The 17,081-nt window shown below is 42.5% G+C and overlaps 1 protein-coding gene across 4 annotated transcripts in view; it reads left to right on the forward strand.

Annotated features, from left to right (window-relative positions):
* Nucleotides 1–17,081, forward strand: part of ADAMTS20 (ADAM metallopeptidase with thrombospondin type 1 motif 20) — an 83,321-nt gene that overhangs the window by 64,208 nt on the left and 2,032 nt on the right. For 3 of the 4 annotated variants that reach the window (XM_079994019.1, XM_079994021.1, XM_079994022.1), the window contains 9 exons: nt 5,444–5,611; nt 8,832–9,005; nt 9,796–9,966; nt 10,800–11,000; nt 11,110–11,239; nt 11,350–11,444; nt 11,529–11,623; nt 12,207–12,340; nt 15,642–15,733. In XM_079994019.1, the coding sequence (XP_079850145.1) occupies nt 5,444–5,611; nt 8,832–9,005; nt 9,796–9,966; nt 10,800–11,000; nt 11,110–11,239; nt 11,350–11,444; nt 11,529–11,623; nt 12,207–12,340; nt 15,642–15,733 (1,260 nt within the window). The remainder of the gene's footprint in view (nt 1–5,443; nt 5,612–8,831; nt 9,006–9,795; nt 9,967–10,799; nt 11,001–11,109; nt 11,240–11,349; nt 11,445–11,528; nt 11,624–12,206; nt 12,341–15,641; nt 15,734–17,081) is intronic. The other variant, XM_079994020.1, reaches the window with a different exon arrangement.

Genomic DNA, 17,081 nt, shown 5'->3' on the forward strand with positions numbered 1-17,081 from the left:
GAGTTCCTTGCACAGCTGTTGTAAGCCCTGAAACAAGCAGAAATGCATAGTTAGAAACAGATATCTCAAGCAATCTTACTCCTTTCTTGTAGCTATAAAATAGTCTGCTTTTATTTGTTTCCAAATAGCCGCACAGTATTTTTTGTAAAAGGTAATGTTTTCCACTACTGAAGAGGCAGGATTGATCTAAATTGCAGTCCAAATGATGGAGGCCCCTTGGTGGCACATATGTGGGGTGTTTCTTGAAAGGAAAGATATAAAAGCTATATGAAGAGTTCCTGTCTGTACGGTTTCCTGAAAAGCGACCCTTTAAAGCGCAAGCAAAGAAGCTTTTGAACACAAACCTGAACAGACTTCTCAGTTTAGTTTTACAGATGGAATTAAGTGGCAGCAGTGAAAAAACTTTTAACTTTGCAATAAAATTCACACGATCCAGCCAAAGTTAAGCACTTTTAAGTCCTATTAATTTCAGTGGGAGATTTAAGCACATGCATAAATCTCTCCTGTTGAAACCTGTGGGAGTTTAAAGTGCTTTGGCTAGGGGGAAAATGCATTTATTAATCTATTATAGAGATTAATGCCTAGGGCAATTTACAGGAAACTACCTTTGTAACAAGGGATTATTTACTGAACCTTTAAATGCTTGTCCTAGTGCTTTTTTCTCCACTTAGAAATGGATAGCTGAATGCAAAATACACCTTGTTGATCACATGAATTTTCAGCTGATAGTTTTCTTAGTATACTACATGCTAGTGGGTGCTTTTACTGCTTCTACTCAGGAAGAAAGTGATGCAAATCTCAGAGTTTGGGACTTCCTTCATGAAATTTATGTGCCCACAAGCTGAGACACACCACAGACCCTTCCAAGTGTCCCTGTTTTCCAGGAACAGTTCCAGATTTACAGAAGCCCTCTCGGTTTCTGATTTGATCCTGGAATGTCCCACTTTTCCTTAGGACGTCCCTATTTTCATCAGAGAAATGTTGGAAGGTATGGTAGGATGACCCTATTTTTGTCAGAGAAACATTGGAAGGTATGGAGTTATGCCACCCCTGAGCCAAGGAGATATGTAACTATACAACCTTTAGAAGATATCTGAAGGCAGCCCTGTTTAGGGACGTTTCTAAATGTTTAATGTTTTGCTGTGTTTTTATATATTGGAAGCTGCCCAGAGTGGCTGGGGCAAGCCAGCTAGGTGGGCAGGGCATATATAAAATTATGATGCTGATGATGATGGAATAGGTAGGACACTCCTATTTTCATTGCAGACATGTTGGAAGGAGCGCATCCATGTTTCAAGGGGTAGTAGTAGCTCAACCACGAAACATGATCCCTGGATTTTTCTTCAGTTCAGATTTTGATCTGAGCTAGAGAAGAATTCCTTGTACTCATTGTGTCCCAAGCCCTCTCCATTCAGCTGATTCCCTCAGGCCCCTCTACCCTACCCTGCTCTCCCACACCACTAACTGGACTACAGTGAAGACCGCAGTATGGCTGTAGCAGCAAGTTGCACTGTGTCCAGGCTACAGGGAACGGTGACAGAGAGAGGCCTCCCATCTCCATGGGGTGTAGCAATATGCCAACCCAGGCAAAGTGGGCCCTGGAAAATGTGCTGCCCCTAGGCCACGGCTACAAATAGATGCAGACTACATCCCCAAAGGCTCCTTTTGGTTGGTCTGGTGCCCTACTACATATCACACAAAAGTATCAAGAGAAGAGCAATAGGAAGGAAAGGCATCCCTTCCATCAGTTTCCCTACAGCTTAATGTACATTCTGGCAGTTCCCTCGCTGCGAGAAGCCAAGTTACAGGGAACCAGGCAGACGGCCTTCTCGGTAGTGGCGCCCTCCCTGTGGAACGCCCTCCCACCAGATGTCAAAGAGAAAAACAATGACCAGACTTTTAGAAGACATCTGAAGGCAGCCCTGTTTAGGGAAACTTTTAATGTTTAATCGACTATTGTATTTTAATATTTTGTTGGAAGCCGCCCAGAGTGGCTGGGAAACCCAGCCAAATGGGTGAGGTATAAATAATAATAATAATAATAATAATAATAATAATAATAATTACTATTACTATTACTATTACTATTATTATTATTTGAACTGCCACCTGATACGTGGGGGTGGATTTTGACGTACTGGTGGAAGATAAGTTTGAGTGACTACGAGGTTGGGATTGGACCCTATTTGGGAGGAGATAACTCAATTTCTTTCCAAGCCAACCTGAAGTGAACCGAGGCAGAGGAGGCGCACCCATCACTAGTGCAAAGTTAATAATAGAGAGACACAGTCGGGCACAGTTATGTGTAAGGAACAAATCCCATAGATTTTAGTAAAATTCAGTAGAGAGCAACACTGGAGTATGAGTCTTTGGCCTTTAGCTTTTTCATCTAGAGCAAATAAGTGTCTTAACACTTAAGGGCTCTTTATATATGTAAAAACCATGAGCCGTATCCAGTGAACTCATTCCGCTGGCACAAAGATTTCCGTCTTCACAACAGAACTTTCCTCCCTCTCCTCTCCTCACACCCCATGCCTCTCCCAAATCTGCTCTGGTGTTCTTGTGCTGACAGAACAACTTTGATGGATCCTGCCCTCTGGCACCATCTGTGTAGTAGACAAAGAGATAATTTTAATTCCCAATATGTTTCAGGCATCAGCCTGTCGCAATAGACCAGTTGCTTTATCTAAGGCAGATGAATCCGCTTGCCCATTCAGTAGAGTACAATACTCTCTTGCATGTATGTTTTGAAACTTTTTATAAGCAGTGTCACATTATCAAACTAGGCCAAGGAAGACTTTTTTTAAAATCATACATTTGGTACTTTCCCCACTCCTAATATTTTTTCCACAGCTGCTGCACTTCTTGTTGCTTTTCTTCCATTACTAGTGTACAGCTAATGTTTTTTCCTTTATCCTTTCTGAATTACTAACTTCCACTCTATGCTCTGTCTGTTTTGTCATTATTTTATTGTACATTAATTGACACTTCATTGACCATTATCAAGAAATCCTCTTAAGAAGCTAAACCTACTACAGTGACTTCATAAAACACACTTGCACAAATACCATCTTCTATAGTATATATTGTCTGCATCCTGTTCTGTGTTATTCTATACAAGCACAACTTAAAATGAGCATTTTGTAAACAGCAAAATATTCCCCATATTCCTTGCAAGCAAAACTGGTGCCCATTTGATCAAAGACAGCATTGGTTTTATTTCAGAGCATTTGCATGCTGTCGTTATACATTTGAGGGATTCAGCAGGTCACAATTAAAGCATTTAGATCTTTACATTTCAAACAATACATTTATAATAAGCCGGTGTATGAATTACTAATGAGCAGCCGTCTGCTTTTTTATATTGGCACTGTAAGCATTATCCTTCTAATGCAAATCCTGTAGATTTCAAATGGGGAGAGTTCAGCACTGGCTTAATTATTCCATTGAAACTGATGGTGCTTTTAAAGCAGTGCTGTTTTTCTGGAAAAAGACGTGCCGGAACTCACGATGAATGCCTCCTTTGCTCTCTTATAATGTCAGTAGTGCCCACCTGAGAGGTGCAGGAACTGAACTCTGGTGAATTCCTGCTGAAAAAAGGACTAGCTTAGCTGTGGCTGGATTGCACCCTTAATTTTTTATTATTAATCACTGAGTAGACCAGGCATGTTTCCTTGCTATGAAAGTAAAGAACAGAACAACATTCTTACCTTAACACTGTTGCCTTCGGTGAATATTGTTTGGAAACAGCAGACCTCGGAAACAGAGGAAAAATGGAAGTAAAGTGTCTGGTGAGGAATAGCTCATACTGCTGAAATGGAAACCGCTGAGGAAGGAGGGGACAGCCTAATACACTGACACTGGATCTGTTTTCATGTTGGTACTTCAGATAAAGAAATTAAATGATTAGATCTGCCTTACAGTATAAGTGAACTTTTTTTAAAAAAAGAAAAAAGATGAGCCTTTTGAGACAATAGGAAATACGTTGTGTCTTTTTCAAACACCTGCCTTACTTAAGTGCCACCATTTGTCAAGTTCTGTTTACAGTGTAAAGGCTTTAATGTGGAGCTTATCACTGGGGTCCTTTGATACTTAATCCTTCCAGAACTGGCTCTTTGAAATGCCTTTATAATGATAAGGTTTGCAAAAGTGGCAGGTTCTCTGTCGCCTCATGCTCAAGGGCTCGGATAAGAGAAAAGAATACCTTGCAGGAAATATCAAATATCCTTCGCATGGGTCTTTCCCCCTCATTAGAATACCCTCAAAGTGTAACAGAATACAAAGCCTGTAGTGTTTGAAAATTTAGCATAAGAAAACAAATACACTGACATCCCTAGTCCTAACTGTATATACAATGAAGTAAATCCTACTTTTCAGTAAAACTATAGGCAAGTTCCACCATACAATCTATATGTGAGTTCCATAGAAATATGAGACATCCTGCTAGATACAGCGATGTAAAATGCAAGTCTCAGTCAATAGCCTTAGAAATGTTTCCATTTTCTGAAAATAAGAACTGTATAAATTTTTGCTTTGGGGAAAGTAAGGCTGCTGAAGTAGGTAAATCTTAAACACAACTACAAATGAGCAGGCAACTGCCGACTTATTTTAGCTGCCCTGAGCATTTGGGTCTAACTGCTATTTTAACTTCCCACTATGGCCCACCATGTAGTAGTGTCACTGCCAATGTGGTAAATTTAAATGTCTGCCAAGCCCAGGGCAGATCAGGGCAACAGAAAACAGAAAGATAATTGTTAGTGATAGGGCCTCGTAGGGTGCTCTGGTACTGACCAGCTCTGGTATTAACTCCACTTGACTTTCCAGTAAGATTTCCTCCCACCGCTATAAGACTGGTGAGAATCAGAGTAAAGAATCATACAGAGATGGGTGGTCACACAGAGGATAGATACATCAACATGCTATTAAGCAAGTAAGCAAAATGGAATGTTTGGGTGCCAGGCCATGGGAACAAAGAGCAGGACGTGGTCACTGTCAACATCAGTGTTGGTGCCAGGGCAGGACTTGAGGGTAGAATCAGAGGAGGACCCACTTAGCAGAGTGAGCAGGGGGACCACAAAACACTGCAGGGCTGACTTCAAAGTAAGCAAAGCAACACAGATGCTCTGTAAAACTGTTAAGTCTGGACTCCAAAATTGTGTAACTGCATCACTGGCCAACATGTCCTGTTTGAGAACTTCAAGACTTCAAGACTCACATGGCTGACCACACAGTAGAACCCTATGAGTGTTTGTTCATGAGTAAGTGCCAATAGGGCCCTCTCCCTTAAGTGGGTGTATGATTGTGGCCCAAATGGACCTGATTCAGCATAGTAGCATTTATTTGCCATGCAATATTTGCACCAATAATTGGCCATGCTTCTGCTATGAAAATGTCATTCTAAAGTCAAACAGCTGAGAACGTTTGATTCTTCTTTCTTTTACAGTGCTCTGTATCCTGTGGGAAGGGTGTAAAGGATCGCGACATATATTGCGTTAACAACTTCCAAATTAAACTAGGGGATAATATGTGCCAGCATTTAAAGAAGCCTCGAACCCACAAAGTTTGCAGAGCTGCCCGATGTCCTGAATGGAAGGCCAACAGGTGGAATGAGGTATTTTTTAGTCTTGCAGTCAAGTAACGATACAGTTCTGCAGCAGAGAGAAGGTCATACCTTCTGCAATGAAATATAGTACCTAACTTTTTTGTACTGTGGTGCACCCAGTAGAGTTTGGCTCGTATGGTCCAATCTACTGTCTAATGACAGTTGTTATTTATTTATTTACTTATTTGTTTAATCAGTTTATAGACCAATTAATATATTAAAAAGCTCTTAGAGTTTTACAAGGTAAAACAACAGCAACATAAAATAGAATACAAATTAACTGAAAATACAAACTTTCAATGAAACTCAAGGAACAAAATACAAAAAACACACCAAGCAGTGCAATCTAAAAAATAACACTTGGGAAATGTTGGGGGCGGGGGACAAATACATTCTTAATAAGAATTTAAGACACTTCCAAGTTGGGGTACCAATCCAGTTTTGCTACAGCATTTAATTTTCTTAGGCCATTATCTGGACACAATAGTCACATGGAAATAAGCCCCATTGAAGAATCCTGAGTAAACACAGGATTTGACTGGATTTTAACTCTCCCATTGAAATCAATGAGGTTTTTAAGTGCTTAGCCTTCACTAGGCATATTCTCTTGTATTGTGTGGTTCCGGTTATTCAGAAATATTTCACAAAAGTGGCAAATCTGTGAGACTAGGCTAGCCACAGGTTGATTCTGAACACATTGGACCACCGTTGCTATAATTCAGAAATGCACAATTTGCACACCACTGGGCTGAACACAGTGAGCCAACAATAGACAGTAACTTACCAGCCGCTCAATAAGGCCTCTTGAATTTGGGGGTCTGCCTGGGCTGGCATGGGTTGTCAGACACCAAGCAGGCCACAATATTTGGCTCAAGAGCTGTCGCCAGTTTGAGATGCCATAAGCTGTGCAAGCCTGCTACAATCATCCCCTTCCATCCATCTCATTTTAGTCTCTCTTAACATGTGGTGAAAGCATAATAGGACCTTAGGAAGCTACATTATACTGAATCATCACCAGGATAGTCTCAGGTCTCTCTCAGTCCTACCTTGGAGATGCCAGAGATACAAACTGGGTCCTTCTGCATGGGAAGAAGATGTTCTACTGTTGATCTACAGCCCTTCCTTTATGATTAGGACAATGCGGTCATTTGTTGTTGTTTAGTCGTTTAGTCGTGTCCGACTCTTTGTGACCCCATGGACCAGAGCACACCAGGCACTCCTGTCTCCCACTGCCTCTTGCAGTTTGATCAAACTCATCCTGGTAGCTTCGAGAACACTATCCAACCATCTCGTCCTCTGTTGTCCCCTTCTCCTTGTGCCCTCCATCTTTCCCAACGTCAAGGTCTTTTTCAGGGAGTCTTCTCTTCTCATGAGGTGGCCAAAGTATTGGAGCCTCAGCTTCAGGATCTGTCCTTCCAGTGAGCACTCAGGGCTGATTTCCTAAGAATGGATAGGTTTGATCTTCTTGCAGTCCATGGGACTCTCAAGAGTCTCCTCCAGCACCATAATTCAAAAGCATCAATTCTTTGGCGATCAGCCTTCTTTTAATTTTGTGGCTGCTGTCACCATCTGCAGTGATCATGGAGCCCAAGAAAGTAAAATCTCTCACTGCCTCCATTTCTTCCCCTTCTATTTGCCAGGAGGTGATGGGACCAGTGGCCATATATGCTGTCATATATGTGTCCTAAATTATTACACATCATTTTTCATTGTGCCGCATTGTGTCAATGCAGTTCTGAAGTTAATTAACATTCTGTGGAGGGTTGTGCCTTGCGTCAGCGAATGCAATTGATGGAGATGACTACAAAGCAAAACACGTATAGAGGATCTGCTCTCCTTTCATGCTTACATACAGATCACCATAAAGTTAATAGTTATGGTACAAATGAGTCTGGAGAATAGAAACTCCAGCTCCCCATCTGCGATTTTCAAATAAAGTTAATGGAAACAAGTTGTGGTATGTGCTTTTTTCACTCACGTACAAGAAGGCTATATATTCTGCCTTTTCAAGAGACACACATTTTAGGAAATGTGCCATGGAGAATTAACATTAAAAGGCTGCAGAGGAGAGTATGACTTTAAAAAAAAAATGAAACAAATATGCAATGAAAGGGTGGAGGCAATAATGGCTAAATATGATTCAGTCATTTTTGAAGTCTGGAAAACATTGGCAATGGTAAGATGAAGCTGCTTGAAAGCATGGGGCCTTTGATTTCTGCGTGAGAGAGAAGGCAAGTGACATCAGCATGTGAATAAATTCCCTCTTTACCAGTTACATGAATGCCATGTACGAGTGCTAAGAAATAAAGAGAACATTTGCTCAGTTGCTTTCCAGCCCTCCTTATAAGCCTGCACAGCTCATGACCGACAATACATGCTAACAACCATATATTGTGGTTTTCCAATGCCGGAACTCTCCACTTTTGCCTACACAACAAGGGATGGGAGATAATTTTGATTCAGCCTGTGTTTAAAGGTGAACTTAATCCACATTTCCCAAAATGATCTGCAAACTGAGGTTCGGCCATCCTTCACAATTCACACTTCCCTGAATTTTGCAATGCAGTTCTTCAGCCAAATAATGTGTACTAAGATGCCCAAACCAAGGTAAAATGTGCATATAGGCGCATATATTTTACTGAAAACAACATAAAATGCATTATACTAGGGAAAGCTGCTTTGAAAAAAAAAATAATGTAGATATTGGGCAAAATTGCACACAAAAAGATGGATTCTAGGAGAGACCTCAATTGATGTGGAAATCTAAACTTAAAATCAGAAAAATGGGGAACTGAGAGAAAATGACATTGATATATTTCTCCATATATGGCTTGTGGGTGCAATGGCTCACAACTGACAATTGTCTCCCACTAATAGAGCAAGATTTCCTGTGCTGTTTTACAGCAAAGATCTATACTTGCCTACTCATAAGTGTCATTCTGAGTTTAACAGGACTTATTCCAAGGTAAGTAGGTAGGCTGCAGTCCTGTTTCCACTTACCTGGGTGTAAACCCCACAGATTTATTTTAGAGTATGTATACCCTAGCAGAGTTAGTGACTATTAAAAAGTATGAATGTTGTATTCCTAACAATACATACTTGGGTTAAACACCCTTGAGCTCATCAGGGCGTTCCTCTGTGCAGATATGGTTTGGATTGCCCTGTTATGTCTCATTCACTCATTTCCCTGGTTTTTCTATGTCTGTGTGTGCACATTTATTTATTTCAGTGTTCCGTGACCTGTGGAGAAGGAGTTCAACATCGGGATGTTTACTGTAGGTTGAGAGGCATCGGGACAGTTGATGAAGTGCTGTGTAATTATCTGATGCAACCACCTAGTAAGAGGCCTTGTTGGCTGCCTGCCTGTGTACAGTATCACTGGCTGACTGACGAATGGCAAGATGTAAGTATGGCCAAGAAATAATCTTCCTGCTTGAGATTATTTAAACCAGTTACAGATGTCTACAGGCTTGGCTGCAGTTATACTACTTGTTAAAAAATATTTGCAGTGGGAAGACCATCATAGTTTTCAACGGTGACATGAAACACCGTTCCCATATGTGTATTATTTGTGCATTCTGCTGTTTGCCCACATATTTGTCTACTTCAGTCCCTGCCAATGAAGATGCCCGTAAAGTGAGGTGGGTGGTAACGCTACTGACACACATATTTTAAAGATCAAAGGCGATCTGTTGAAGAAAGATCTGAAGGTTGCTTTATGATATATGACTCTATGGCTGCATTAATAGGGTGCCCCAATAGTGTAAATGGGGAAATCAGAACAGTGATACATTTTCCTTTACAACTCTGAGTGGCTTTGAATGTCATGATGACACACAGGGAACAAGAAGTGATTTTGATGTGAACTTCCTTATTCCGTTGACTCTCGGTCTTCTGTGAAATAGACATATTTCACCCAGTGTGGAAAATCCAAATGCCTGATTGAGGAACAACTTGAACAGCTCTCCACTAGGGCAGACATGAAACATGTAGCTTCCATGAGATGCCCACCCTGAAATGCTACTCTTAGCACCAACCACTTAATATCATATATAAAGCTTTAATAAAAACGAGTAGCTACAGAATTCCACTTGCTTTCAGAGTGGCCACATTTGGGACAAGCTTCTTTTGGGGGAAAATCTCAGCTTCAGAAATGTAGTCTATCTTATAGGATTTGTTCTTGTCATCTTCAGTGTTCCTCATCATGTCAAAAAAGGGAAACATACCGCAAGGTGAGGTGTGTGGATGAAAACGGAATCCAAGTAAACGAAAGACTCTGTGATTCTGGCGCGAAACCTCCATCCAGCAAGAAATGCAAACTGGCTTCCTGTAAATATATTGTCATTACAGTTGACTCCTCACAGGTATGTATATGTGCATTTGTGACCAGGTGTCTGATTTTATACGTGACAAGAACAAATGCATTTTTTAAAAAAGCATGGGAGTACAAACAGTCTCTCCTACCAACAGTTCAAAAACATTCATTGAATTCTCTCACCAATTCAGTTTGCTTTTATTATGGTTATAGACCTTGGAGCTGCTTTTCCCAACATGAACATCTATTTATGCTGAAAAAGTTTTGTATTTTGTGGCATGTAGCCTAAAGATTTTAGGGGTTGCCACATAAAAAATGTCTTCTGCAGAGCAGCTGCCACCCTGAATTTCTGAGGGAGGTGGAACTACCAAGAGATAAAATCCTCTACCTACTTTCTTGGGAGTAAGCCCATTGAAAAAGGGACTTCCTTCTAGGAAACATGCATAGAAGAAGGTTGCAATATCTCCAGACGGGAGGAGTTGTGAGCGGGAGCCATTTCCCGTGTCAGCAGGGGGCGTTCTGGCCCCTTCGTCTGCTGTCCCAGCTGCCGTGCCGCACTCCCTGGCAACCAACCAATCAGGTGGAAGCTGAGGGGGTGGGGTTTAGCTGCTCAAATGCGGCAGTGGCAGCATTGCCCTCTCATTGCACTGCTGGGTTTCATCGGATCACCCACCCATCCTCCCTTTAGTTCATTTCCATGTTTTTGACCTTGCTATGGACCTGTGGTTGGTCGCCTTGGTTGTCCAAGGGGCCTGCTAGGAATTTTTATATACTTTGTCCTTGTGTCTTTCTTATCCTCAAGCGGGTGGCGGGTCCTCGACTCACAAGTATAATAACAATTAACTTCATGTGCCTTTTGTGACAGTAATTATATTATTTTAGTGTCCATCTAGTTGTTATCTTGAGAACCAGCAGAAGACCTCATACTGTGTAGAAGCCCACAATGCCTGGAGCAGCCATACCAACAGCCTTCGGAAAATAGCATACAGAAATTGCCCACTGGCTCAGTCACCACTGATGAATAAATGTAATGTTGTGGCGTGTCCACTTGCCGCATCATGGAATGTGGGGAAATGGAGTCAGGTGAGTATTGACTCAGCAAGGTTAAGATGCCTCAGTCCAGGAAGGAATTGTGGCCTCCATCTTGACTTGTTTGCTGTTGTCTAAATTATTTCTATGACCTCTCTTTAAGTGTTCAGCACCTTGTGGAAAGGGGACGGCAGGAAGAAGAGTAGAATGCATGACCCAAAGTGGTTCACCCAGTGACTTGTGTCTGTCACATTTGAAACCTGCAGCCAGAAGGATTTGCTATGCGAAAGACTGTAAGTAATTCAGATATGTGCAGCGGATACAATGGAATGCTTCATTCACACACACACACACACACACACACACACACACACACAAAATGACCTGACACGTCTATTTTTAGGTGAGATGATAACCAGCTGCAAAGAAATCCAGATCAGAAAAAAGATTAGAAAGGATGGGGAATATTTGCTAAACATTAAAGGAAGAAAGATAAAGGTATTGTTACTCCTTTTATCTGAGAGGGGAGATATGTGGAGGAAATCCATCTTTTTCTAAAGGAATTCTATGCTTCTGTTGTAGATTTTTTGTTCAGACATGTGGCTAGATGATCCCAAAGAATATTTAACACTTGCCAAAGGGGAAGCAGATAACTTTTCAGAAGTATATGGATATAGGTACTGTGATTTTAATTTTTTAACCTTTCTTTATTTGTAGATATACTGTATTCATATGTAAGTTGCAGAATTATATGTCTGTTCCTTGTTATGGTCTGAATTAATGTTGAAGAACCTAGGAATTGCTAAATGGTCATACCCTGCATGCTCCAAACTGAGCATGTGCAAATAGTTTCAGAATTCATCTGGAGCAAACTCCAGCTCCCATAATCCATGCTATTATTTGGCCAGCGCTCTACCAAAACTCACAACCTGAGCATGGCTTATTTCTAAGCATTGCATCTGCAGTGGCTCCATATGCTGGGCATGATCCAGCCAAAGTTAAGAATTTCTAAATCCTATTTATTTTTAATGTGAGAGTTAAGGACATGCTTACACCTCTCTCCATAATATCAACAGGACTTAAAAGATGTTTAGCGTTCCTGGATTGTTTTCACAGCTTTCAGCTGCAAATCTGTAGGCGTTTATACAACCCTCCGTGTTGCATAATGTAACCTCATTAGTTTTCACCCTCTTCAGGCTTTTAATAAGGAATAGCACTTTGCTGTGATGAAAGCAAAAACTAAAGAACGTTTATTTGTAGGCTGCAAAATCCATACGAGTGTCCTTTTAATGGAAGCAGACGGCAAGACTGCATGTGCAGAGATGACTACCCTGCAGCTGGCTACACCATTTTTAGGAAAATAAGAATTGACCTCAGTTCTTTGGAGATTAAAAGTGAGTCTTTATGTAATAATACTGTGTTTTGCAATGACTGAGTGACTGTTGAAAACACAAATTGTATTCCCAGTAGTGCCCTTTTGAAATAAAAAGTCTATCCTCCTCCCCCCGTCTTTCATTACATAATGATATATTGGAGGTGATGTGAGATTCAATGAAATATCTTCTTGGTGGGGTTTGATTTGTGATAGGTTTTCGCATGCACACATCATTATGGTGTGATGCTCCTATCAAGAGGTGAGCTTGTATGTGTAGCCTCTCCCCAAAGCAGCCGGCCATATTGTTCTCTCTTCTCATTCTGTGCAAAGGCCAAACTCAGTGCGATGCTAGAGATTTGTCATCCAATCTCTGCTCTCTCTCAACTTTTGCAAATAGCAACCACAATCCAGATTAAGGCAGAAACGAGGCTTTTATGGTTTTCCTAATGGCACTAATGTCAACATCACAAGGGGAATGACAGTGGAAAGAGCTCTCCCTTTTTGCCACCCTCCCAACCTCCCTCAGAGGGGGCAGTGGGCCTCACATGAAGATGGCAGGATCCAAGTAGGTTCATGTCAGGAGAGGCGCTCCAAATATCTATTGGGATGGACAGAGCTTTATAGGTCAAAACTGGGGGCCACTAGGGGGCGCATCAGAAGATGGCTGACAATAACATCTCTCCGACCCACACGAGGTAAATTGGAGGCTGTGATGGGAGTAAATACCCCCCTACCCCCCCCCAGGATTGTGGGGTGGGACTGCCCTTGCCTGCTGTGCCCTATACCACCCCCGAATTTGTGGGGATGGGGGCACTAGGCACAATGCCCTCCTGTGGGATTTTGGCGCTCCTGGATGCCGTCTCTGATCTGCGCCACTAGCTGCAAGAACTTCAAAAGAAACAATTTGGATGAAGCAAATGCACATATTTCAAGGAAGAAGGGGGAGTAAAGACTGCTAACAGAAGAGCTCTCTGATAAAACAAGAAGAGTCGAAGGAGCAAGTATAAATCACGAGAAGATACGCCAAGACTCGGTATGGCAAAGGGACTGATGGGGGAGGGGGAAAAAACCTTACTTTCTTTCTTATATGTGATTAAACAAGAACCCGCCCCCCCCACAAGTCAGAAATGTCGTTTTAAGGACTTAAGCTGTGGATTTATGGCTGCGTGGAGATAAACTTTCAAACCAAAGCATGTTTTGAGAAGAGCGTGGAATGTATAAGGGCTTTGGAATGACACAGTTAAAAGTGCCATCGCCATATTGGGAAGTTCTGTCGGAGGACTTAAGTCTGAGAGGAGAAATAGAGAAATAGAGCTGTTTTTATATTGTGGGTGAAACTCCTCAGTGGGACTTAAGAACAACAGTTCTGTAATTAATGATGGAAAGAGTGCTGTTATCTATGAAGGCGATGATATATGGAAACCATCTTGATTTGAGGATTGGAAGAACGGAAAAATTCACACAGGATTATTATTGGTGTTTATCGGCTTAAGGAGACTATCAGAAGAGATCATAAAGAAAAAAGAGAAAATATATGAACAAGATGTGATGTGGAAACAGCAAGATAAGACTGGATAGAATTATGAACTTTGTTTGGACTGATTTGGACATTAACGCAGTAGCAAGAAGATGATCAGAATCCCCCTTCGGATCTTGAAATATGGGTCCCCTCAACAAAATTTAAAATTCGGCTTTGTAATTCGGAATTTATGTGATGTGATTTGATTTGATAACAAAAATTATTTTTTTAAAAAAAGAGCTTTATAGGTCAAAACCAGTCCTTTGTATTGGATATGCAGAGGCAACCAGTGCAGCTTTCCCAAACAGTCTGCAAAGGCAGACCCACATAAAGCTCCTTGTAGTAATTCAGTAGAGTACTGAGCTTCCCAGGCCATAGATTACTGCAGCCAAGGCTATCCCTGCCCTGATAGGGTGAGTTACAGATAGGTAGCCGTGTTGGTCTGCCATAGTCAAAACAAAATAAAAAAATTCCTTCCAGTAGCGCCTTAAAGACCAACTAAGTTAGTTCTTGGTATGAGCTTTCGTGTGCATGCACACTTCTTCAGATACACTGAAGATACACTGAAGAAGTGTGCATGCACACGAAAGCTCATACCAAGAACTAACTTAGTTGGTCTTTAAGGTGCTACTAGAAGGAATTTTTTTATTTTGTTCTGATAGGGTGATAGCAACTTCAGAAAGGCCATTTTCAGTGGGGAAATAGCTCTTTGAAAGGGTTATATTTTCCCTCCCCTGTTGTCCTGACATGTCCTGACACACACACACACACACACAAAGAGAGAGAGAGAGAGAGAGAGAGAGAGAGAGAGAGAGAGAGAGAGAGAGAGCCCCATGGTGGTTGCTATTTGCAAAAGTTTAAAGAGACCTGAGACCTATTCAAGCACTTTCGTGGCCATGTCTGTTCCAGCCCTTAAACTAGATGCTTTAAGGGAACTGGGGTGGGGGGGAGAGAAACAGAGTGGTGTAGTTCCATGTTTGCCATGCACTTGGGCCTCCACCAACTCAGAGTTCTGAAGGCGCAGGGCAGGGCTGGTCCACCCATGAGGCAAGCTGAGGCAACTGCCTCAGACGGCAGGATCCACAGGGGCAGCGATCTGGCCTCCAGGGAATGCATTGCCTGATGTTGCTGCTACTGCTGCTGCTGAGGTAGCAGCAACAACTTTGGCACTTTCCTTAGAGACCAGGTCTGCCTCCTCCCTGGCAGCCTCCCCATGCTGCCTCTACAGCAGCGTCTTGGTGTATAAGAGGTGCTGCTGGTCTTCCACTCCCACCCTTGTTCCCATTGTAGACCTTTATTCCCCTCCTTGTTCTCAATGTAGATCTTCATCCACCCTTTCTTCCACGGGGATGCAGGTGGCACTGTGGTCTAAACCACTGAGCCTCTTGGGCTTGCTAATCAGAAGGTTGGCGGTTCAAATCCCCACAACAGAGTGAGCTCCCGTTGCTTTGTCCCATCTCCTGCCAACCTAGCAGTTCGAAAGCACACCAGTGCAAGTAGATAAATAGGTACCACTGCGGCTGGAAGATAAGCAGTGTTTCCATGCTCTCTGGCACTCATCACGGTGTCCCGTTGAGCCTGAAGCGGTTTAGTCATGCTGGCCACATGACCCGGAAAGCTGTTTGTGGATAAACGCTGGCTCCATCGGCCTGAAAGTGAGATGAGTGCTGCAACACCGCAGTCATTTTTGACTGGACTTAACTGTCCAGGGGTTCTTTACCTTACCTTCCATGGGGCGGGCACGAATCAAGAATTAAACTAGTTTTGCTGGCCATAACAAGCTTTCACTTTTGCTTGCTAGCCACCGACTTCCGTTTTGCTCACACCATACTTGGGAAGCCCGTTCCTTTTGCCACAGCTGGAGACTGTTACAGCGCTGCTAGATGCCCACAGGTATGTGTCAGGGATAGAGATGGGACTCAGTTTTCCTTTGTCATGCATTTTTTTCCAGTCCATTAAGTATTAGTAGCCTCATACCCAGTGTTGCTCAGGAACTCTAAGAAATCGAAAGAATAGTGCAGTTTTGAAATCAGTGTAGTTTTGAAAGGCTCGGCCTGCCATCTTGAGTCAAAATGGTGTCCAACTGTATCCAAACATAGACAAAAACCTTCCCCCTTGATCTTAGGAGCCATTATGCCGTATTTGGTTAATATCACGGAAGGTTTGAAAGTCAAGTTTGCCAATTTGTTTGAAAATTGTGTCCAACTGGACAACAAACAAACTCTTTGATCTCAGAACCAAATGTGATTCCAATATGTCCAGAAGTGTCCAAACAAGGGGTGAACAAACAACTTTCCAAGATACATAGTTGATTTTGTTGAAATCTTTAAATACCCAAATATCCCTCTTTTCTTGCTTGCTCCCTTTTTATTTCATTTTGGCCTCATCTTCAGCTGGTTTCTCACATTTTATCTGTTTTCAAATATTCAGTGACTCCAATGATCAGAAGAACTGTAGAATTTGGTTTGCCATTCATTGCATTTGATGGGGCACATTCCCAAGCAAGTGTGAGGGATTTTCAGCCATTGGCAAGCACTGTAGAGATGTGAGAATTTTCCTAGTGTCTGGCAGAAATCAGTACCCAAATCCCATGAGGTGTTTTGTTCCTGTTTCTTTCTCTCTTTTTTACCCTTTCCCTTCTTTTATTGAAACCCCCTCTTTCTGTTCACCTGCTCTTTCACTCTTCCTTTGTCTCGCCACTTCTTGTAGACCCCCCCTCCCTTTCGACCCGTTGCATCTGGAGTCTGCAATGCAACACTGCCCTCTTGTGATCTCACAACTTCTCTTCAGCAATTGTGCTTTAGGTTGGAGTCAAGGCAGTCTTTTTCAGAGCGTAACGACAGAGGCATTGACCTAATCCAGAAGTTTTTGAGTCCATGGCTCCCTTGACCAACTACATTCTTTCTGTGGCTCCCCTGTAGGGATATGTGCTCCAGACCTCAGAAGTCCCTTGCCTGCAGAGCTGGCAGCCCCTTTTCGAACATCCTCCCTTGCAGAGTGTTCTCTCAGCCTCCTCTCCTCTCCCCTGACCAGCCCCAGAGGCACCATTTGCCTGCTGAGCTTGTAGCCAGGGCTGCTGCAACAAACAACTGTGCAAGCCTTCGGGAGGCAGAGTCGTGAGAAGGCATCAGAGGAGGGAAGGAAGGAAGGAGGGACAGAGGCCGGTGTTGCCCACAGCACCCCTGGCCATCATTCAAGGCACCCCAGGGTGCCATGGCACACTGGTTGAAAAACACTGCCC

The sequence above is a fragment of the Podarcis cretensis genome (genome assembly GCF_951804945.1).
Source record: "Podarcis cretensis genome assembly, chromosome: 10".
Taxonomy (NCBI): Eukaryota; Metazoa; Chordata; class Lepidosauria; order Squamata; family Lacertidae; genus Podarcis; species Podarcis cretensis.